This window comes from Medicago sativa, chromosome 2, assembly GCF_051527215.1.
Source record: "Medicago sativa cultivar Bolivia chromosome 2, Bolivia_mono, whole genome shotgun sequence".
NCBI classification, from domain to species: domain Eukaryota; kingdom Viridiplantae; phylum Streptophyta; class Magnoliopsida; order Fabales; family Fabaceae; genus Medicago; species Medicago sativa.
Genome location: NC_140750.1, coordinates 64,162,569 through 64,186,279, shown reverse-complemented (window position 1 = coordinate 64,186,279; position 23,711 = coordinate 64,162,569). Strand labels below are relative to the sequence as shown.

General features: G+C 33.7%; 1 protein-coding gene and 1 long non-coding RNA gene across 2 annotated transcripts; one reads left to right on the top strand and one right to left on the bottom strand.

Annotated features, from left to right (window-relative positions):
• Positions 1 to 6,650: 6,650 nt before the first annotated feature.
• On the bottom strand, positions 6,651 to 12,749 carry LOC146949646 (sodium/calcium exchanger NCL1-like). The gene is made up of 9 exons (XM_085745592.1): positions 12,309 to 12,749; positions 11,136 to 11,336; positions 10,499 to 10,683; positions 9,951 to 10,096; positions 8,885 to 9,146; positions 8,415 to 8,563; positions 8,061 to 8,313; positions 7,415 to 7,696; positions 6,651 to 7,032 (listed from the first exon to the last, which is right to left on the bottom strand). Exons 1-9 carry the CDS (start codon positions 12,721 to 12,723, stop codon positions 6,784 to 6,786), a joined length of 2,142 nt encoding a protein of 713 aa, XP_085601718.1. The 5' UTR covers positions 12,724 to 12,749; the 3' UTR covers positions 6,651 to 6,783.
• Positions 12,750 to 13,904: 1,155 nt separating this feature from the next.
• On the top strand, positions 13,905 to 14,792 carry LOC146949645 (uncharacterized). The gene is made up of 3 exons (XR_015025434.1): positions 13,905 to 14,141; positions 14,219 to 14,273; positions 14,725 to 14,792. It is a non-coding gene; the product is annotated as an uncharacterized LOC146949645 (long non-coding RNA).
• The last annotated feature ends 8,919 nt before the right edge of the window (positions 14,793 to 23,711 follow it).

Below are 23,711 nucleotides of genomic sequence, written 5' to 3'. Positions count from 1 at the left end.
TCCTGCTGTAGACAGTGACTTTAAGGTTGATGACCAAGGAGTGTTGAGGTTTCGAGGAAGAATTTGTATTCCTGATAATGATGAGATGAAGAAGATGATCCTTGAGGAAGGCCATAGAAGCAGTTTGAGTATTCATCCAGGAGCTGCTAAAATGTATCAAGATTTGAAGAAAATGTTTTGGTGGTCAGGTTTGAAGCGCGATGTGGCACAATTTGTGTATGCATGTTTGACTTGTCAGAAGTCAAAAGTTGAGCATCAGAAACCTGCTGGGTTATTGACACCGCTAGAGATTCCGGAATGGAAATGGGATAGTATATCCATGGATTTTGTGACGAGTTTGCCGAATACCAACAAAGGGAATGATGCAATTTGGGTGATCGTAGATAGATTGACGAAGTCGGCTCATTTCATTCCGATTAATATTACTTTTCCTGTGTCCCAGCTAGCAGAGATTTATGTTAGAGATGTCGTGAAGCTACATGGTGTCCCATCAAGCATTGTGTCGGATAGAGATCCGAGGTTTACATCGAGGTTCTGGAAGAGTTTGCATGAGGCCTTGGGCACTAATTTGAAGTTAAGTTCAGCATACCACCCGCAGACGGATGGACAATCGGAAAGGACAATTCAGTCGCTGGAAGATTTGTTGAGAGTTTGTGTGCTTGAGCAAGGTGGAACTTGGGATAGTTATCTACCCCTGATAGAATTCACGTACAACAACAGTTACCACGCTAGTATTGGAATGGCACCCTTCGAAGCATTGTATGGTCGGAGATGCAGAACTCCGTTGTGTTGGTTTGAATCCGGTGAGAGTGTGGTATTGGGACCAGAGATTGTCCAACAGACTACTGAGAAGGTGAAGTTAATCAGAGAAAAGATGAAAGAATCACAGGATAGACAGAAAAGTTATCATGATAAGCGCAGGAAGGATCTTGAGTTTCAAGAAGGAGACCATGTGTTTTTGAGAGTCACTCCGGTGACGGGTGTTGGACGTGCATTGAAGTCAAAGAAGTTGACTCCGAGGTTTATTGGCCCGTATCAGATTTCAGAAAGGGTCGGAATGGTTGCTTATAGGGTGGGTTTGCCACCACATCTTTCGAACTTGCATGATGTGTTTCATGTATCGCAACTTCGGAAGTATGTGCCGGATCCATCCCATGTGATTCCAAGAGATGATGTGCAGGTAAGGGATAACCTTACAATCGAGACCCTACCGGTGAGAATAGAGGATAGAGAAGTGAAGAGGCTTAGAGGCAAGGAGATACCTCTTGTGAAGGTTGTTTGGGAAGGAGCAGCCGGTGAAAGTTTGACTTGGGAGCTGGAGAGTAAGATGCGAGAATCTTACCCAGAGTTGTTTGAACAAGGTACGTTTACGAGGACGTAAATATTCTAAGTGGGGGAGAGTTGTAACGCCCACTTTTTCATAATTAATATTTAAGCGATTTATGGCTTTTTTTTTTATTAGAATATTATGTGAATTATTATATATATGTATATATATATATTGGTAGAAGATATGTTAATAATATAAGTATTTTCTTAAGTGGGGGAGAAATATTGTTATTAGTAGAAATAATTAAATTACTAGGGGAAAGAGTAAGTTGTGGTGAGAAGAGCAATTAGGGAAAGAATAAAAGTCTGTAATTGGGAGAGAAAATTAGAACGCGTACAACAGAGGAAAGAAGAGAGAAAGAAGAGAAAACCAGAGAGAACCCTAAAGAACGAAGAACGCGGCTGTTGGATTTCAGAATCATAATCTAAGGTAAGGGTGAGACTAACTCTCATTATTAACAAGTTTTAATTCATAGAAGTGATCAATTGTTGTAGGTTTAAGGGATTGGGATTAGGTCAAAAATCATTAAAAGTGGAAGAATTAGGTGAATTTTGATGTAGTTTGATGTAGACAGATGTTAATTAGTCATAGAACACGTTTAGATGCTGATTGGTGATGAATTAGAGGGCTGGGTAGTGAGAATTCGAGTGCTGAGATGTGTTGCAGAGCTCCGACAGAACCCTGTTCTGTCATCGCTCGCAACTGCGAGCGTTCCTACTCGCACCTGCGAGTAACCCTTTTAGCTCGCCACTGCGAGCAATGTTGTACGCAACTGCGAGTTGCCCCGTTGAACTCGCCACTGCAAGTTGTTTAGCTCGCAACTGCGAGTTAGTGCAGTACAGACCTGATGTTGTGCGAAATTGTGTCCTTTCGCCCGTATCTTTGATGAATTAGTTCCTGATGTTTATATTATAGATGATGTTGCTAAACACGATGTTCCAGTGATGCTGTTTTGATGTAATGAACTGATGTGGATCAATTGCTAATTAAATTAACATTAAAAATGAGATTGTTGCATTTAGAGTCGAGTTGTTGCATAGTCGGCGATGGGGGCTTAATGCCTGACAGGTTTTTATGACCTTAGCGATGGGGGCTTAATGCCCGACGGTCCAAATATGACCTTAGCGATGGGGGCTTAATGCCCTGGTGGTACCACATGCATGTTGTTGTTGTCTAAGTTGTTGTTGATGTTGTTGTTGCATTGTAGAGTCATCATAACTAAAAATGAATGATGAATATTGTGATGATGTTGCCATTTTGATGCTGTTGTTGCTGTCCCATTATTTATAATGATGTAAATGGAGTGAATTAAGATGAATATGTTACCTTCGAATAACTATGAAGTTGTGGATTACTTAACCTCGTTAAATGATGGCTAAATGATGATATTAATGTTAGATATATGCTGTTGGTTATCTTTTATGAATTATTATTTGTTTTTAATGAATGTGAAATCTCACCCCTTCTGCGTATATGTTGCCTCGACCGTGGGTAATGTGCAGGTAATAAAGACTAGCTGTGTTCGTGAGTAGACTCCTCACTTCGTGTCGTCTAGGATGCTCTGATACGTAACGGGATGGGGGTGTCTGATGATTGTTTTCCTTGTTACGTATTTTGTTTAATAAATGTTGAACATTTTATGAAGACTATTTGAGATGTTAAGTTGTGGCCTTTTATGCCAAGATTTTATGTGACGTTGCGAACTAAATTTCCGCTGCATTTGATTATTGAATTTTATAAAGACAGGTTGCTTAAATAAATAGTATTTTCCCATTATTATATTGTTGTTAAATGGTGTATTGATGTATGTGATGCTCCGTTATGTTGATGAACTCTGATAATTTTAATGAAATTTTTAAGTTGGGAAAACGGGGTGTTACATGTGTCGTAGTCCTTATGGAATTTTATGCCGAACTAAACATCTTAGTCTCCTAGATGACACCTCTCAATTTACTCAGGTACATGGTGTATGCGCAAGTCCTTCTTTGTCACTTTTAGAACGGTGTTATTCTTATGGCTTGTCATATAAATCTGAATTTTATTCATCGTCCCTCTCTAGCATTTATGGCATAACAGACAATTCAATCCCAAATTCTCCAGATATTCATAACAATATCAAAATATCTCAAATCGAAAAAGAGTACAAAAAGGAATTGTCATCAAATAGATTTATCATGCCATCTGCCTCCTCACATGTAGGAAATAACAAAGTATTAAAGGAGGTAATGATATCGGGTGGTGGAATTGGTTGCCTTGTAGGGATTGTGATTGAAAGGTTTGTCCAAAATTTTTTTTTTTTGAAGGAGTCCAAAATATTATTTATTCTTTAGTTCCAAAGTTACTCGAATCCACAACTATGTTAGATGTACAAAATGTGCTTTAGGAAGAAACCATGATGCAATAGTTACGAAACAAAGGGAAGTGTACTGCTGGGGTCAAGGGAAGCGTAGAAGGTTAGGGCAAAAAATTGATATGGACATTAGCACGCACCAAAATAGTTGATTCTCTTAGTGATATTCGTGGAAAAAGTGTTGTGTGTGGTGAGTATCATACATGTGCTTTGAGGGATTCCAGCAAAGTATATGCGTGGGCGAATGATGTTTCTTGTTCAGATATTAGCCTCGCCAACCTTCGCTTCCAACTGCGTCAGGATATATAGAATATTGTTAAACAACAGTCTCCCATCGATGCCATCTCTGCCACTGAAACCACGGGTCTCCAATCACCATCGTCTCTGCCGAAGTAACCATCAGATCGACGTGTTACAACATGTATCGACCAACCTTCTGATTGTGTTACTTTACAAAAATTCGCACCACTCATGGACTGGTCATCTAGTACCACATTTAAAGTTGAGGCTAAAATGATGGATCTAGAAAGCATTTAGAATGCTACTACATTTCTTCAATTGCATAAAGGCAGCTGCTATATTCTCCAGATCAAACCATCTTTGCATATCACTCAATGGGATCTAGGAGAGTGGTCTCTTGTTCATTAGAGGAGTCAACATGCATGGGAAACTCTTTATCAGAATGAGAACTCGGGGTCGAGTTCTTTTGAGGTCGAGGAGACTGATGTAGGAGGGTGATGACAGGTCATCTTACATTATTCTTAGCATTTTTTCAGTTATTTTAATTAGGTTTTAGCAGCAAAAAGGAGGAGTATTAGAACGATTGCCTATGATTTTTGGGACTTTTGTAATGTTTTTTATATTTGAGTTTGTAATTCTAATTTTCCCGAAACATAGCAATTTTAGGGGGTTTTTGAAGTAATTCGCGAAGAAATCATGCAAATCAGGAACATCCGAAGAATTGTGAAGATTCAAGGAAGCAGAGAGTGAAGATTCAAGCGGCCTCGGAAGACTCACAAATGGGAGGAATTCTGTTCCCAAGTCCTGAGGCAAGTTATTTGAAGACGAAGACTTAAAACGATAGAAAATCGGAGAATTTGGGCCCAGGAAGGAGATGTCATGCGCCTAGCACATGAAAAATGTTCCTAGCACATGGATAAGCATCCATGCACCTATGGCATTGTTCATGCGCCTCGGGCATGGTTTTGCCCTCTCTCTCATGCGCTAGGCACACTAAGCATGTGCCTCGTGCATCTGAAAATGCGGGGCACAAGCGTCTTTTCTTGTTATTATTTTGGGTAAAGCCCACACTTTTAGCCCAAACCCAAGTAGAAACTCTCACTATAAATACCAGCCTTTCTCATTTAAAATTTTTCGTTCAGAACTGTGGCAATTCAAATGGAAGACATCTTTGGAGCTTAGGGAGAGTTTCTATCTTCTCCTTGATTTTCTAGGGTATGTTTTTATCTTTAGTAATTTGTTTTTAGTTACCATGTGTAACTCAATATTTTTAGGTTAGAGTTCTAAGATGAACCTCTGTATATTTTTGTTGGATATTTATTTAATATAGTATGTCGTTTATTTTATTTATTCTTTTGTTCGCTATTAAGTTTTATTAGGAAGTAGTTTTATTTCTGTGAGAGGTGCAACCCTAGATTATGTACTTAGGTTGTGACAGTGCCTAATATTGCAACCCTAGATTATGTACATAGATGGGTAGACCTAAGGGAACCTTTGCCTTCATTGCCTTGGGAAACACTAGAAAACCAATATAAATTTATGTTTCAATTACCTTTGAATTAGCAAGACCCCGCACGTAAGGATCACCGTGCGATCAGCAAGTGCAGTTAGCCATCGGAGGGATAAGCCTAATTATGTACTCAGTGGCTAGAATCCATTGAGTCAGGTGGTGCCTTACCTAAGTAGGAACGTCCCAGCGGCCTCGTCACTTGTATAGTCTACCTAAGATAAATAAACGCGACATATTTATTACTTATTATCCAACAACGAATATACAGAGGGGATTCGAAGAATCCTAATCGCTGCTTACTTTTCTGCAACCAAAAACATGTAAATTGTTGCAAACAGATAAAAATTGCAACCTAACTCTTATACCGTCAACTTACAAAAATAAGTAACGCAAATTGTTTGGACTAAACGACAATCTCTGTGGATACGATATTCTACTTATCACTTTATTACTTGGTAAACGATTTGGTACACTTGCCTAATCTGATTCGTTCCATCAGAGGGTTTCATTAGTATTTTATTATTTCATCCCAATTTTATTATTTGTTAGTTTTTGTTTCTGTTTGTTATTTTCGGCCCGGTTTTGTTACTGCAACCAAAAACATGTAAACTTGCTCTATTGCAAACAGATAAAAATTGCAACCTAACTCTTATACCGTCAACTTACAAAAATAAGTAACGCAAATTGTTTGGACGAAACGACAATCTCTGTGGATACAATACTCTACTTATCACTTTATTACTTGGTAAACGATTTGGTACATTTACCTAATCTGATTCGTTCCATCAGAGGGTTTCATTAGTATTTTATTATTTCATCCCAATTTTATTATTTGTTAGTTTTTGTTTCTATTTGTTATTTTCGGCCCGGTTTTGTTATTTCCCTATTTAAGCTTAACAGTTGTAGCCTAAGAGGAACTTTTATTCATTCAATAATATTTTAGAGAGTTTTCTCAATTTCTGGTGGATTCTGAAACCCTATTTTCACAAGTTTGTAGCTTGCAAACTTGTTTCTTATCATTCTAAATTTAACGCTTGCTAGTCTACGCTTCTGTACTGCGTCATATACTTATATATTATCCCCTAATATTGACACAAGGGCTCAAACCTCGTGGGATATAATTTGAGCAGAATTCATTTAAGTATTTATCTCAATTTAATTTCCATCAAGATATCAACAAGGTTAGAATTCATATCATACATTCTGACTATCAGACAATATTTTCCAATGAACCATATCTAGATTTTTTATTTCACCTTGTCTTGATATCAAAATTAAGGACACTACACATAATTGAGAACATCTTTGAGAACAAAAACATTTCACCTTAGCTTGATATCAAAATTAAGGATATTACATGTAATTGAGAACATCTTTAAGAACAAAAACCATAACCAATGATATTAGATACAAGAGGTATGTTGGGAAGGATGTCCACAGAGGAAAAGTGGAACGAAAACTAGTAGTGAGACCCATCACAATACAAACAATTGCCACCACCAATACATCAGCTGAAAATTCCCAAGTGATATCTCTCATATATATGAGAATAGATATCACCACAAAGCCAAGAATGTTGTTCATAAACACTGCTCCATAAATCTGCATTGACCCAAATCTTACATAAGTATTTATTCATATACTAAATGTTTAACTCTTATGGAGATCTTCTTATTATTTGAGAATTTATAAATAGGTATCCAAACTAAAAAAACGTAATTAAGTCCTTGAATTAATTAATTTTTTTAGTTGGGTATCAACTTTCAAATAATTTGCAATTAAGGTTGGAGTTTATGGATACAATTATACAATTAAAAACATCTTAAGTTTAAGACCTATTTATAAATCATTGATAATTTTAAGAACTTAATTTTTTTAGAGTTATAAGACCTATTTAAAAATATTCAAATAATTTAGGGATCCTCATAGTATGTAAACCAAGGATAAAATAGTGAAGTTAGACTGAGATAGGAACATGACTAACCTCATACATTGTGTGAGAAGTATTACTACTTTTTTTGTGGCTAGCTTCTTTGATTGCTGAGGTTGCTTCTCTAAAATTTGTAGCCAAAGGGACTAAAATGAAAGAGATGAAAAATGAAGAAATTCCTGCAGCTTCAGAGAATTTTTGAACACTTGCTATTAGAGGCTCTGCCAGAAGCGACAACATAGCAATTCCCAACATCACATATGCTATAGCTTCTAACCATGCAGTCACCCCTTTGGTTTGATTCTCTTCCATTACCTTCTCAACATCTTCCCATGTCTAATAATGCACAATCGTTTCATTAACCTTTTGTAAACAAATTTGTTATTGATCAAGTGTAGAAAAAAATGGAAGAAATTGGTTTAAATGCAATTTTAGTCAATTTAGTGTCCATGTCCCTAAATTTTAAAATTTTGACAAATTTTCTCCACCACTTAATTTTTGACTCATTTATCATGCTGAAACTTGTCATCTCATTATTCAAGATAGTGCATCAAGACAAATAAACTTGAAATTCAATGTGAAATTGTTTCCATAAATTTCACAAATTGGGAGACTATATTTTCTAATTTAAAAAAGGGAAGGCCATAGTCGTGTTTTAGTGAATATGCCAAGTTATTGAATAAAGGAATAAGGGAAATACTTGATGAGTTCCATGAGAAGAAGATTTTGAGCTTCCTGCTTTACTAGAATTTGAGTTTATCCATTTGGTGAAGCCATCAACAAATTCATTCTCACTAATTTCATTGTCTTTGTTGGCATCAAGATCATGAAGGAGTTTTGAGACTGCTTCCTCTGCATCTACAGCCTTACCAAAATGAGTCTCCCTCACTACTTTCTCTAACTCGGATCTTGAAACATGGTTATCGCCATCGCCATCAACTTGCTCGAATAACCTATTGCATCACAAGGAGCAAGAGAATATGCATAAAAAAAAAAAAAAAAAACATTTATATATACTGTCGGTACATGTAATCGAAGATATAAATATGCAGACCTTTTGATAGCATCTTTATCAGGTGTACCATCATCATTGAGCATCCTACCAACCATATCATTTTGAGCATGACTTAAGACTCCAGAAATAAGATGTCCCTTCAGTTCACGTTCTTTTCTCACGTGTTCAATCCATGGCTTGATAAAAGTCTGTTTAGAATACAATAAGATTGTATTGAATTATTCGAACTTATCAACTGACATAAGCATTTGTGAGACTGTTTGTAAGAGCTTATAGAAATAGAGAACATGTCCATCAGTTGTTTTCAACTTATTTTTATAAACTCTATAAGATACAACTTATAGAATTTATTAAAATAGTTTGACTTTATTTTATCATTTGTTACAGCAATAGCTTATACATACGCGCTTATGCTAGAAGCGTGTTATATCATGTAATAGTAGATTGTGCAAGAAAAATATCATTATAACATATAACAATCATGTCAGGCTTTGAATTGCATTACTTACCTGATACATTTTGTTCATAGATTCCTTAGGGAGGTACTTTCTATCCAAAGCATGCTTTGTTTGGTTAATATATTCTGTTAAGCCACTAACAAATTCTTCTTTGGTTATAATTTGGTCGCCATTTTTGTCAAAAGCTTTTAACATGTCTGCTATTTGGTCCTCTCTGATATTTGTGTCGGCTAAATTGTTCCCAAGCAACAACTCTTTTACTTCAGAAGTTGATAAGTGCTTTCCCCCATGTTGACTGAATTCATGGTATAGCCTGCATGATGAAGTACACTATTAGGTTATGTACGTAGAAAACTATGGGAAATTGTTTTCCTATATTGCTTATAATATAAGTGGTTATATATAAGTGATTTCTATAACAAAAGATAAACTAAAATCAAATTGTTTTCATTTAAGATAAAATAAAATCAATTTCTCCATGAGGTGTCATCTCACACGTAAGAGTTTGATCTTGTAACCTCAAGAAAAGAAGTTCAATTTCTCTCGATGAGCCAGTTGAAAATGGCCATTAGTGTCATTTAATTAATAACAAGGCTAAACTGCACTTTTCGCCTCCTAGGTTTCAAAATGTTGCGATTTTGGCCCCCTATTAAAAAAATGGCAATTTTGGCCGCTTTCGTCCCAAAGTTGCTGAGAAGACGCCACGTGCCCTAAAACAGGGGCCATAATTGCAACTTTTTTAGAAGATAAGGGGTCAAAAGATCATATTTCTCTTATGTTAGGGGGTCAAAAGAGCATATTTCCCTAAACATAAGGGGTCACTTTTGCCATTTTTTTAATAGAAGGCCAAAATTGCAACATTTTAAAACTTAGGGGGAGAAAAATGCAGTTTAGCCTAATAACAACTCCTCCTTAAAGAAGTGATAACTATTATCATAAACTATCCTGGAGGAGAGTTTATGGGAATAATCTGAAAACAACATATGGAAATGTCATTTTTGTTTTTATAAGTTCTCTTAAACTGTATCACAAGTGTTTGTGCTAGTAGATAAGTTCAAATAAACTAATTCAAACAGCCTTTAATCAGTTGAGAAATATTCCATGAAATCTGACTCACCCATTTATGGCAGCTACATTAGGAGTTCCATCCTCAGCTAGGATCTTTTGTAGAGTTTGCTTTTCAACACGTTGAAAAATTCTTAAAATTAAATCATCATGCTTTATGTATTCTAGTCTTGTTTTCTCAATCTGAGGTTTAAAGAGCTGCATATTTCATTGGATAAAATTAAGAAGACAATTTGACATTGAAAAATATCAAAAAGAGAGTCAAACTAGTCTATTACAAATTGAGTAATTAATTTATATGGATAATTTCGCCTCCCAATTCCAAATTACTATATTGTATAGTTGGATACTAGATTTTATAAAATAGTATGTGACTGCAATTTGAGTTGTGACATCAAAGATTATCATAATATAAAATTTGAGTTGCAACCGAGATTGAGATTGCATCAGTTGTATTTAACTGCGATTTCCTAAAATATTAAGGTTTACAAAACAACTTCCATTTTAAACTTGGTTGTATATTATAATGGTATTTTACTACTAAACATAGTTATTTTAAAGATTAACTTAAATGCAAATAGGAGTAAGTGAAAGGGGCACCTGGTAAATGAAGTATGAGATGAGAAACGTGACAGCAATGATGAGAGAAACTATCAAGGTCACATTGCGTAATGTTGTAGAGAAAGAGAACAGAGTAGGAATCTGCATTATGAGGAGTGGAATAACAGAGAAAACCATGATTCTTGCCATCTTTCTAGTGTCTATATCCATAGTAATGCCATAACCTATCATAAATTTTTTTTAAAAAAAAAAAAAACTACTCATTAGAATTCAAATAAAAAAAACTATAAAGGAGTTAAGGTACTCCTAATTGAAGAATTTGAAACTTCATGTATGAAATGCATAGGTTTCTTTCAAGAATGCATTTAAAATTATTTTACGCATACATTTAGTTATGTTTTATCATTTAGATATTTGTTTGAATGTTAGAAATAAGATTTAATTCATATACATCATAAATGTAAATATTTTATTTACTTTCAATCAATCATAATTGTAATCATAATAACTACTTCTAAAGTCAGATATATGATTGTTTGTGATTTGTTAATAGTGTAAAATTCTACATTTGATGTGTATAAAAATTAAACTCTAAATAAAAATGTAGAATTCTACATTTTACGTAGTAAGACGTGTATTAAGGGATTTAAATAAAGATGTAAAATTCAGAGCAAACCAGTCAAAGCTTGTTTTATTCTTCCATTTGATGAATATGAGGTATCAGAAGAATGAGAGTCGTTTTTAAAGCTTTGCTTGCCAACAATAACACAGGTCCCCCACACAACTGTGAGAAGCAGGATGGATGATCCAGCTAACAATCCAACTCCAGTGGAAGCATACTCTTGCGCACTCTCCTTATCACTTGAAAGTCCAGTGACTGACAACAAGAAACATACAAAAAATGAAGTTGATGTGTGTGTCTATATGTATATGTATATAGTGAGATATTAACGTCTACAAATATATTTGAATCTAAATAATTTGTGTATGTGTACCTCTCAAAAAAAAAATGTGTATGTGTCTGATATATACAGTTAAGAGGGAATAGGGATAGGGCTATGTCATGTCATATTCATGCCACTATTATTTGATTCCCTTAAAAAAAAGAGGTATTCTTTGATTTAATATTTGATGGCCTCAAAAAAAAGAGACACTTATAAAAAAATCTATTCTAGTTTGGCCTCTACCGGACATTTAGCATGTAAAATATGGCATCACCTTTATTTTAGTGGCAATTCAACATGATTGATATATTATAAGAACTAGAACAAAATAATGAGATCTAGTAGCATTTCTTTATTTTTCAATGACTCAAATGAAGAGAAAAAAAAGAAGGTGTAGAGACTAAAATTACAAAGAGACGTATGTTCATAAAAAAAAAAAAAAATTACAAGGAGACATATAATTCGTATGTATGAAAGTGTGACTTATGTTCATATCGACAAAGATAACTATATAGTACATACATATACAAACAAAACCACAAGAGAAAAACCATTTTTAAATTCGGTTTATAATTTTGTGAACCGGTTATATTTTTATAATGGATTTTTTTATAAACCTGGTTTTCAAAAAGGATTGAATTTACAAAAGATTTAAAAAAAAAAAAATGGAAGAAAAAGAAACAAAGCTTATCTCAAACATTTGCTCCCATCTTACCAAGTCTGCTGAGAGTTTAAGTAAAATGCTTTGAAAGTATTAAACAAAAAACAAGAACTACACAATTAGAAAAAAGTATGTAAATAGCAATTGCTATGAAGATAAAACAAAGTATTTAGGATGTTCAAAAAATGTTTTGAAATTGAGTAGCTAGCTAAAGATATTTATATTTTGAGAGTAAGAAGCATACCAAGAAGAATTAAGGATTCAGGAAGGGCACCAAGAATATCAAAAGCACTAGCACCAAAAACACCTGGACCAAGAATCTTGAAGATTTGTTCACCTCCAGCAGCCAAATATGATTCTCCATGGAACAACAAGTACTCATAAACCAAAATCAGAAATAAATGACCAAGAATGTTATTAGAACATGGCAAAAACCCATACATTTGTTTACAATACTCCTCTGGATTAGAAGAAGATTCAAGAGCAATCCCTTTGTCATTATCATCATTATTAAGAAGTAGATAAGAATCTTCTTCTGCTTGAACATCATCAACTCCATTGGAAATCAATTTATTGGGAAGAAAACGGCATTGAACATTAAGTGCTATTATAGAAAGAAAGAAAATATTGAAGCATGCTATTTTTGTAATGTTTCTCATTTTGTTTTATCTATCTATGATGAACTGAGAAGAGAAATAGTGGTTGTAGAATATATTATATTTTGAGAGGTGGTGGTTGTAGAAATAAATACCTAAAGAAAAACTTAAGAGACAATTCATTAAGCCTTCATGGCCATATGTGAAATGAATATCTAATAGTACATACGAATCACGTGGCGTATTAATTTATTTTAATTGACCCTAAAATTATGAACCATATCAATCCATCTACCTATGCATAAATACAAATTATTAATACGGACATGAAATTGGAGAAGTAATATAGTACTGTTGAGTTGTCTAAACTAATTAATTGCTCTCTCGGTCATTTTCATAAACACATATTTTTATAACGAGGAAATAACAATGCAAACTAAGGTTCGATTATTTTCGATGTCAATTTAGATATGCTTTAGCTTCTTAAAAAAAATGCAAGCTAAGGAATAAGAGAGGTAAAATAGGTCACTCTACAATCATCAGGATGCAACAACGGTAAGATAACAAAGGTAGAGGGCTTGACAAATCAACCAAATCCATATTCTCACTATGACCTAACTTTGCAAGGAGATCAGCACACTTGTTTGCCTCATGAGAGACATGTCTTATCTCGCAATTTCAATCTAAACGATCCAAAAAGACAGCACTTCTTGGAGAAGAGCAAGTAGATGAAAATTAAGGGTCTTTCTAGACTTAATCATATTCATAAACAAGGAGAACAACTTAACCTAAACTAGATGTCAAGTACCACTACAAGAATTCCCAATACTACTAACCAATTCAAAATTGCATTACTGAGGGATTTAGGCCCTCAGTAATTACTGGCGGAATAAACCTTCAGTAACATTAAAAAAAATCCTCAATAACGTTACTGACGGATAAATCCGTCAGTAATATCAATAAAGAACCTACGATGTATTACTGGCGGAAATATTCCGCCAATAATGTAAACGCACATGTCTTTGCGTTATTGAGGGATATAAGTCCGACAGTAATAGTATAACGGATTAAATATTCCGCCAGTAATGCAATAGATCCGCCAGTAATGTGTCTTTGCGTTACTGAGGGATATAAATCCGACAGTAATAGTATAATGGATTAAATATTCCGTCAGTAATGCAACTTATCCGCCAGTAATATTGCTACATGCGAATCCGTCAGTAAGACACAAATTCCGCCGGTAATAATGTTGCATTCTTTTCTTGTATTTTCTCCCATAACCCTTTTTCTTTCTCTCCACAAAGCCAGAGATCGAACCCTTTCTTCCATTCCTAGAATACTTCCTCCTTCTCTGATCGATCGCTCGTTGCTTCAATTCATCTCCAAGATTGTTGCTTCCTTCTCCGTATCTGAATCCCTAGAACGCATCTGGAAACCTAGAACGCATCCATCTTCGTCTCAAACCCGTAGATCTTTATCAGGTATTGCTGTTGTTTGCTTAACTAATCATGTATTGCTAAAACCCATGGTTAATTTAACTAAATATTTGTTCTTGAAGGTGGATTCAGGTTGTTGAAGACACACTCGTCGTCACTGCTTAAAGATTTGTGCCGGTAAATCACTAAATCTTTGTTCATTTGATTTTTTTAGTGATTTATTTCCTCTCTTTCTGATTTTTTTTTTTGGATATTGAGAAATAATGGAAACTGATATTGATCTGGGTATTTTTTTTCTTTATTATAAATTTACTTTCTTTTTTGTTCTTGTTGGATATGGACACTGTTGATATTTGATAGATGTAAAATTTATCCACTTGATTAATATTAATGTACATTTTAGTTTGGTTTCCTTGGTATCGTTCAACACTCACATTTTAAGAGGACAAAAAGGGTTTGTTTTGATTCACATGATTCCATTATTTTATAAGATAGTTGGAAATTATGATATAAAGATTGGCATCCCTATGATTTGAAAGCAAAAACCTGTCATGTTTAAGTCATTCTTTATTTTGACTTTTGTGTTTGTGACTGATTAGTTTTGTTTTTGTCCCCTGATTTTGAGGAGGTGAACAACTTCAATTGGAATGGGGAAAGGAATTGTTATCAGATTCGCGATTGGCCAAAAAATCTAGTTCTTGCAGTAATATGCCTCAGTAATGCTTTGTCAAAACTAACTCCCCATTACTGAGGGAAAATTTCGCCAGTAACATTTCTGACGCTCATATTACCGAGGGACTCGAATCCGCCAGTAATGCATATTACTGAGGGATTTTTTGCATTACTGGGGGATTATTTCCACCAGTAATAAGGAAAATTCTTGTAGTGTACAAGCCACGAACTAAGCTCCAGAGTTTGGCCATAATTGACGTGGATCGACAAAACATGCAAGAAAAACCTCGTAGAAAATTGTCTATGGAATCTCAATTGAGACCATCACAAGAAGGAAAAACATGTAGTTATAACAATCGCATGATTTGGTCCGTCAAATAAAGAAGGAGGATGGAAGAAAAAGACGATGGTGGACGGAGTGAAGATACCTCTATAATTTACAAAAAAATTGCTCAGGGTCAAAAGACATTACTGAGAAAACAAGTTGGTTTTTAATATACAACATGTTAGTCATGATACCGAAAAGAATACACCAATTCCAATGGATGGATCAAATATAAGTAACTTTGAAACTGAACGCACTCATTGCAATAAACCAAGACTAAAGAAAGAACTTCATCGATCATTCTCCATAGAGAAAAAAAATATTCACACAACTCATTTGCAACATCATAATCATAATCCGTCAAAATATGCATAATAGTCTCAGGAGCTCGGGATGGCAGCGTTAGCAGCTGCTTTTCTTAGACGCTTTGTACTATAGGATGACTTTTCCCCTTCTAAAACACCTTGAAATTATTAGAAAGAGAATGGGGAGGAACGTCGTCTTCCAAAGCATGGTAAGCCGATTCAATACATCAAAAACCATTTGAAGTAAACTTCCGGATGGGAAATCATCATAACCATGACGAGCTTATTTAATACTTTCGATTTTGATACAAATGTGATGAGACGTGGTTTGATTATAGAAAGGGGGTGAACTTATTTTTTGACAGAAAATAACTATCTCACTTCATTAATAAGAACATCTTGAATACAATCAGGTAAAACAGTGAAATAGTGGATACTAGCATAAAATGTGGCAGCCCTGGCAAGTCTACAAGCAACCTCGTTTGCTTTTGTCCTAATAAACTCTATCCTTGAGTTTGTAACCCTACATTCTCTGATAATAGCTCCTAAATCAGATACATCATTTCTAGTGTTATGGAAGCTATTTACTACCCTCTTAGAATCGAGCTCAAAAACGACATTATTGAAATTATGCTCTTTTGCCCATCTTATAGCATATAAAATAATACCCAGAGCCTCTCCCTCGGATACATCTAAGAGCAGCGCTGACGAACTAGTTATGGCTTTCACTAACCTTTTGTGATCATCCCTAATGCATATCCCTATACCAACCCTGTTACTTTCTTTGAAGAATGCAACATCCACATTGCATTTGAAATGACCTTCATTTGATTTTCTCCAAACTGTATCGTCAATACGTTGTTGCTGTACACCCGCTCTATTACAGCAGAAAGGGGGTAAACTTAGAGGAGCCAAAATCGCACAATTGAAAAAGTAAGTGCAATTAAGTCCGAACTTAAATACAAGTAATGACACTATATACTAATTATTAAATCTAAAACTACTTATGATTAAAATATTCATATTTTAGAAGAAATAAAAATTAACGGACATAGTATTATTTTTTGAAAGAGAACTGACGACCGGCATATTTTAAAATTACTTTATGACAATGATACATAATTACAATAATTTGAGAGAAAGACAGGTGGCTGCTACATAATATGAATTAAATAGTATCTTGTAAGCATAATTCTTTAAAAAAAAATAGTAAATATTTGAAAATAATTAAACTATGCTACCTAGGACATATCCAAAACATTGGTTTGTCCATGTTTTAGATGGAAATGGGTTCTGGCATGATTTTATCCATTAAAATAAGCTAAGTGGTTCAGATATCAAAATCTTATTTTTAACAAGGGGTGTTATATTCGTTTCCTTTAGCTCAGATTTGTTTAACCATTGAAATTAGAACTTTATGATTACAAAGAATCTGATTCGACTTTAAACAAAGCAACACATCTACAAAGAGTACTTAAATATTAAGCCTAGTAGGGAAATGACAGAAAGAATTCTTAGAGCACTAGTTAAAAGAAAAAAATAATATTATTGTGTTGAGAAATGGTGATTTTAACTTTTAAAAGGTTTTTCCTCAAAAAAAAAAATTAAAAAGGTTTAAAAATTGTTACTTTCAATTTAGATGTATCATTTTTGGTTCTATAACAAATGTCTTTATTTAATCCATTCCAAAAAAAAAAAATATGTCCTTAAAGCCCTAAATATAAGTATAAATATACATTCATTTCATTTCAAAAAAAAGTATAAATATACATTTTAGAGTGTAATCCTCTCATAAACTTTGAGCCTCTCATTCGAAAAATATATCCTACCCTATCTATCCTAAGATCTGTTCCCCATAGAGATGTAGTCGTATTCACGTATTTGTCGTACTCTACCTGCACCATCAGTTTCGTTTGGATTTTGAATAATTTGAAAAGCATAATCCAAACTCAAATGGCAAAAGATCAATGTTTGGTAATTTTAGTTTCACATAATTTTTAAGTTAATCTTTTAAGTTTTAAAATTTTTAAATAGATTCTTTTAATTTGATAGAATTTTCAAGTTAGTCCTTTAAGTTTTAAAAGTTTCAAATAGGTCATTTTAGTTGATAGACTATTTCACCGTTACCCTGCTGTCAATTAATAATTAATTGATGTTGATGTAGTTGTTAAGTGTTTGACTTGAATCAAAAAGTTGCCTTTTAAAAGCTCCAGTGTGTCAAAATGTTACTTTTTATAGTCACAAATATCATTTTAGCACTATAAATGTCGTTTAATAGTGTTAGAAAGACATTTGTTGTTGTAAATAGCTGTCTTTCTAGCACTATAAATGATCATTTGTGACCATTAAACGTAGCGTTTTATCACCCTGAATCTTTTAAAAGACAACATTATTGATCCAAGTCAACAACTTAACGACTACATCAGCATCAGTTAAACGGATACTGACAGCAGGGGTAACGGTGAAATAGTTTATCAACTAAAAGAACCTATTTGAAACTTAAAGGACTAACTTGAGAATTCTTTCAATCTAAAAGTACATAATTGAAACTTTCGAAAGTTAAAGGAATAATTTGATAATTATGTCAAACTAAAAGGATTAAAAGTGGTATTTAACCTAAAAGAAACGATTTTTTTTTTGTTTACGCCTAAAAGAAACGATTGAATTTGAATAACAAAACATTTTTACGAAAATACATTAATAAATTACAAAATGATTGGTTTGAGTACACTTGTTATACATTCAATTTTATAATTTGAAAATTAATTAAAGGTGAAAGTATTGACAAAATCAGATTTGTTGGGTCAAAGCCTATTCATGTGTCTTTTAATCGATAGTTCAAAGGAGACAAGATCAAAAACACAGACAAAATTATTTATAAATTCTACATGACTTATGTCAAATCTTATAACCCCACCAACACCCTCTCTCATTTATTTATTTTTTATTGTTTTATTAATTTTTTTGGTTTATGTTAACAAATTTTAAAGAATTTGTTTGGAGGAGGTAATTGAATATTTTTAAAATTTAAATTTAAATTAGATAATTTAAATGATTTAATTGAATTGTCTTTATTTTTTAAATGTTTTTGTTTGGATAGATTAATAAAAAGTTTTATTGTTAATATTTTTGGACTAATTTTATATATATATTCGGGTCAAATTTGAAATTGACAAATATGGGTCAAATTGCAAATTTTTAAATCTTGAGGGGTCATTTTGTTATTTTTGAAATTTTGAGTGGCCAAATTGTAATTTTTAAAAAATAGGGGTTAATTTACAATTTTTTAAAAATTATATAGGTGTCAACTTGAAAATAATGAAAAATATGAAGAAAAAAAATTACAAGAAGAAAGAAATTAAAAATTTATAACTCTTAGGTGTCATTTAAAAATCTTTAAATTCAACTTACAAAATACTTCATAAGTTTTTTTCGTGGTGTCCGGGATTCGAATCCGGGACCTTGCATATATTATACATTGTCCTTACCATTTGAGCTAAGCTCACGGAGACAAAATACTTCATAAGTTTCTATCATTTTTAAAGCTCTCCAAAAAATCTTCCAAACAATGAAATTTACATAGATGTATTACAAGTATTTTTTTTTTGTAAATAGAAATATTACAAAAAAAAAAACAGATGTTACAAACTTCATGGAATCAAGAAACAAAAAACAAAGAACCTCTAGTCAAGCTCTCACAAAACAAGAAAAACCAGAGGAATTGGTTGAAAAATACATGTTGTGATGATGTAACAGTTGAATTGCTTATCTTCAACCTTCATATTTCAGCAATGGTGTGTGGTTTCCAAAAGACAATGGTTCGGCAACTAAATTTTGTGTGACCATAATCTCCAGTTGTAGATATGTGTACCTTTTGAACTCAGTTGTGGCATTATTTTTGTAAAAAAATTAACCTCACAGTAAATTTTCAAGGGTGACAGCTCACTTGGACTAAAAACACCTCAAGGAAACTCAAAGTTTCCATTGATTCTCTCACTTAAGCTCAACTTTGGATTTGGAGTCTTGATCTGATGCCAAAATGGCTCAAAGTCCTAGAAAAAATCCACTATCGGACTCACAAGATAACACTCAATTTTTATAACTTTCAAGATGTAAAACAAGCAATGATTAGCCATGTTTATAGTAATCTTGGGGTCTTTCATACAATTGTAAATAAACTAGAAATGCTAAAAATAATGAAAATGCAAGAAATGAAATGTGAAAAGCTGTAGTCATGTAGTTGGAGGTCAACTATGGTGACTTGCATGATATAAGGGATGATGCAACTTTTTCATAAGGTTAAAGACAGGGGCGGTTTTACCCCCAGCTAGCCTGGGCACAAGCCCGGGCTCAACCCATACTCGGGCGGATTTCTTTAGGGTCTGATGGAGCCATGGTATCCCCTAAATAATCTATAAATATTATATTAGCCCTAGCGTATCATATGTTTCCATGCGTTGCAGTGGTAAGCGAAGTCTTTCTTCTCCACAAGGTCGCGAGTTCTCGAACGCTGTTGCTGTTGGCTCCTTTTTTTCAATTAAAATGAATTTTTATTTTTATTTACTAAAAAAACGTTAAACAGGACTCGAACCACAAACAAAATGGTGGAATCATGCAAACTCAACCAATTGGACTACTTACAGTTTGTGAATGCTATATGTAACAGTTTATATATATTCTAAATATATTTGGCACCCCCAAAATTATCTTTTTTATTTTGATTTTTGACTATTTATATTTTTTTTTTACAAGATTTTGACTATTTATATATTATGTCACATGTCAATTTACGGTCAAAATTTCGCCCAGGCTCTATAAAACTTCTGGCTCCGCCACTGGTTAAAGATGTAGTTGTAGCTATATCGAAATGACAAAATCTTAGGGAAAGAGGAAGAAGAATATATATCTTAGCCTCCAAACCAACTTACAAACCAATATGGAACAACATGAAAGCATTTTCGAATCCTATTTATAATTTAGAGATAAAAATATTTCAAGCCTAATATGAAATTACATATGTTGGAACACTAGAATATACAAGTGCGCGAGTTGAAAAATTCTAGAAATTCCTCATAGAGCTCACACAATATTAATGTTTATAAGGTGGAGGTAGGATACTTGAGGTGTGACACAAGGGATGTTCATTTTTATGAAAATTTTGGTTTCAACATTCAACCCATGTCAAATCCCGTCACACATTTTGCTAACATCATTGTGCGTTCGACCTTCCATTTTCTAATGTTCGTGCAATCTGAGCATCTAGTTGTTGACTCTTATGGTTTTCAACGCAAATCACGCTTCCAAGATTTCTCTTTTATCTCTTTTGCTCGTCACACTTCTGAGGACACTTCTCCCATTTCTTTTTTGTCCCTAACAATAAGTTGCCCTGTTGGGATTTTGTTCCAATGGATATGTTCAAGAGTGTGTTACCTTAGATTATGTTAAATATGTAATTCAAATAATGAACTATGTTGCTTTTTGAATAGATATAGGTTTGGCTTAAATGCTCAATTGGTCCCTTAACTTGATTTCAAGTATAGGTTTAGTCTCATAAGTAATAAAAGGTCCGTTTAAGTTCCATAACTTTATTTAAAGTATCGGTTTGGTCCTTTCTGTTAATTTAATTCAAAAAAATAACAAATTGGTAGAAGGCAAAGTTATGTTTTTCATTGACAGTGAGCAGAGTCATTTATACACAGTGTACACATACTACCGTTACAAAGAATCAGGAGTTAATTATGCACAAGAGATATTCTAGGAGCTAATTATGTACAAGAGATATTACAGGAGCTAAATATGTTCAGGAAAGCTTCTAGGAGGTAAATGTGATATGCAATCACATGCTGTCATGCTGATATGTAGTTAATTATCTCAATACTCCCCCTCAAGTTGGAGCATGAGGATCTCGAATGCCCAATGTTTTATCTTGGTTTTCGGGTGTCAAACATTGATTACGTTTGAACCTTTCTAACCGGTGATATCTCATTTTTTCTTGGGAAGGGAAAAAGTAAGCAAAACCCTTGAGAATCGAGGTCCGGGAGTTGTTTTCGCTACGGGAAGGTGTTAGGCACCCATAACGACTATAGTATCCTATAGGAACCGTCTTTAATTTCTACGCGTGCGCTTTATTTTTAAATGCTATTTTGAAAGATGTTATTTAAACCTAAAAGTATTCTAAGTGAAGAATTGGAGGGAGAAGAATGTTTTTGGATTTTTATTTTAGTTGAATTGAAGGAATTTTGTTCCTTGCCTACGTACCCGATTAAGGGATCAAATCCACCGTAGTTCTCTTCCAAAAGTGTTTTTGTTTTTGTTGGTTGATTTTAAGTTTGAAAATGGGATTTTGAAGAATAGAAAGAGGCCTCAAGGGCATGAGATTGGAAAATAGTGAGGTTGAATTAGTGAATTGCAAAATATGGTCAAAGTAGGATTAGAGTTCATTGAAATTTGATTAAGAAAATGGAAAAGAAAATACAATGGGATATTGGATCCCAAGGTTTATTTGGAAAAGATTTGAGTGAAGTTGTTCACATTTGTTTGGAAAATTGGTTTTTTCTAAGTATAAATCCTAGGCATTCATCTAAACATACAATCCTAAGCATACATCTAAACATGCATATTCTAGCTATATAGTGATGTGTGTGCATGTGTCGGTGCTTGTGTCGGTGTACATCATTAGAGTCCATTGTCCTTTACATTATACCCTAGATACATTCTATGGCCTCTTTGCCAAGCAAATTAAAATGACATGAAGGTAAAATATTACAAAACTCCTAAGTATTTACATTTTAAACTTGGCATGAAATTGAAACCTAAAGTGCAAGAAATTAGATGAAGAGGGAGATGAAGTGGGAATGCTTATGATGAATATGAAACATGAAATGAAAAGGTTAGTAGTATAAGGCAATATCAAAGGAAATAAAGCAAGAGAAACACTAGAACATAAGGGATAGAAAATAAAGGCAAAATGAGTGCAAGTATGGCTAAAATTTGTTCATAAAATGCAAGAACCAAGTGACCCATAATTCTCACATTCCAATACATTTTAAAGGTTTAGAATCAAATCTTGGAATGGGATTTAAGGCAACATGGTTTACTTGGCATTTTAAAACAAACCCTAAGCATTTTTGCATTATTTAACTATTCAACTAACTTGTCAGCTAAGTAACTAACCAAGGTTCCTACTCATGCACTAATATCAAACACAAACAGTAGCTAAACCCTATGGAATCAAATAGTATAGGTCACAAGTGCTCATCAAGCAATTAGGATTGAAATCAAGCAAAGTTTCATTCATTTTTAGCACAAAATACCACAAAATAGTAGGAAAATTAGCCACATTATGTTCACCAATTTTTAATATGCAAAATTATCACAAGAACACCACAAAGTTATCAAGAAATGTGTATGAACTTTTTAGAATCTTTAAAGCATTTTTAGACACAAAACATATAAACTTTCACAATTTTTAACAAAAAAAATAGAAAACAATTGACAAGAAAATATCACACACTTTTTTAACCAAGATTCAATATATGACAATATCACAAAAATATCAAAAAAATGATTAAGAACACATAGGAAATTTTTAGGAATTTTTAAAGGACTTTTAAGCTCAAAAATGTTCAAAGCTCTTCACAAATTTGACACAAATATATCACATAGGCAAGATTTTAATACACATTTTTTTTTATCAATTTTCTCATGCAAAACCACTACACAAACATTACATATGCATCAAAAAAGACTTAGAAATTTTTATAGGATTTTTTGCAAGAATCTAAAAGCAAGGCAGGGGTGTATCTAGTAAGAAACTTATCAAGAATACACAAAAAGGGGGGTGTGAGCAGCAACACGTGTGAAAACAAGGCAGACTGGGCCTTAAGAGGCCACTGGAGCGGGTTGGAAACGGGTTGCACCGGTTCACAGGCCTATATAAGGCCTTGAACCGGTTTCTTGAACCATTCCAAACCCTAACTTCTCTCTCTAAGTTTCTCTCCCTCTCACTCTTACTGCAGAACTCGCCAGGACGAAGGTAGGAGGTGACCTGAGCAGTTTTCCGGTGCGGTGGCTGCCGGAGGCGCCGCCACACCGGAAAACAAAACTTGTTAATTTCAACAATTTTTTGTACGAAAATGATTATCTTCTCCTCCTACATTCGAATCTGAAGGTATCTTTGAGAAATACGTACGCAAACTGGCTAGATCTAAGCAAGAACTTTCATACAAAATCACAACAACACAGAGAAATAGAGAGAAAATGTTGTTACCTGTGAATTGAACGAACTGGAATCCTCGCTTGATTCGCAACCTG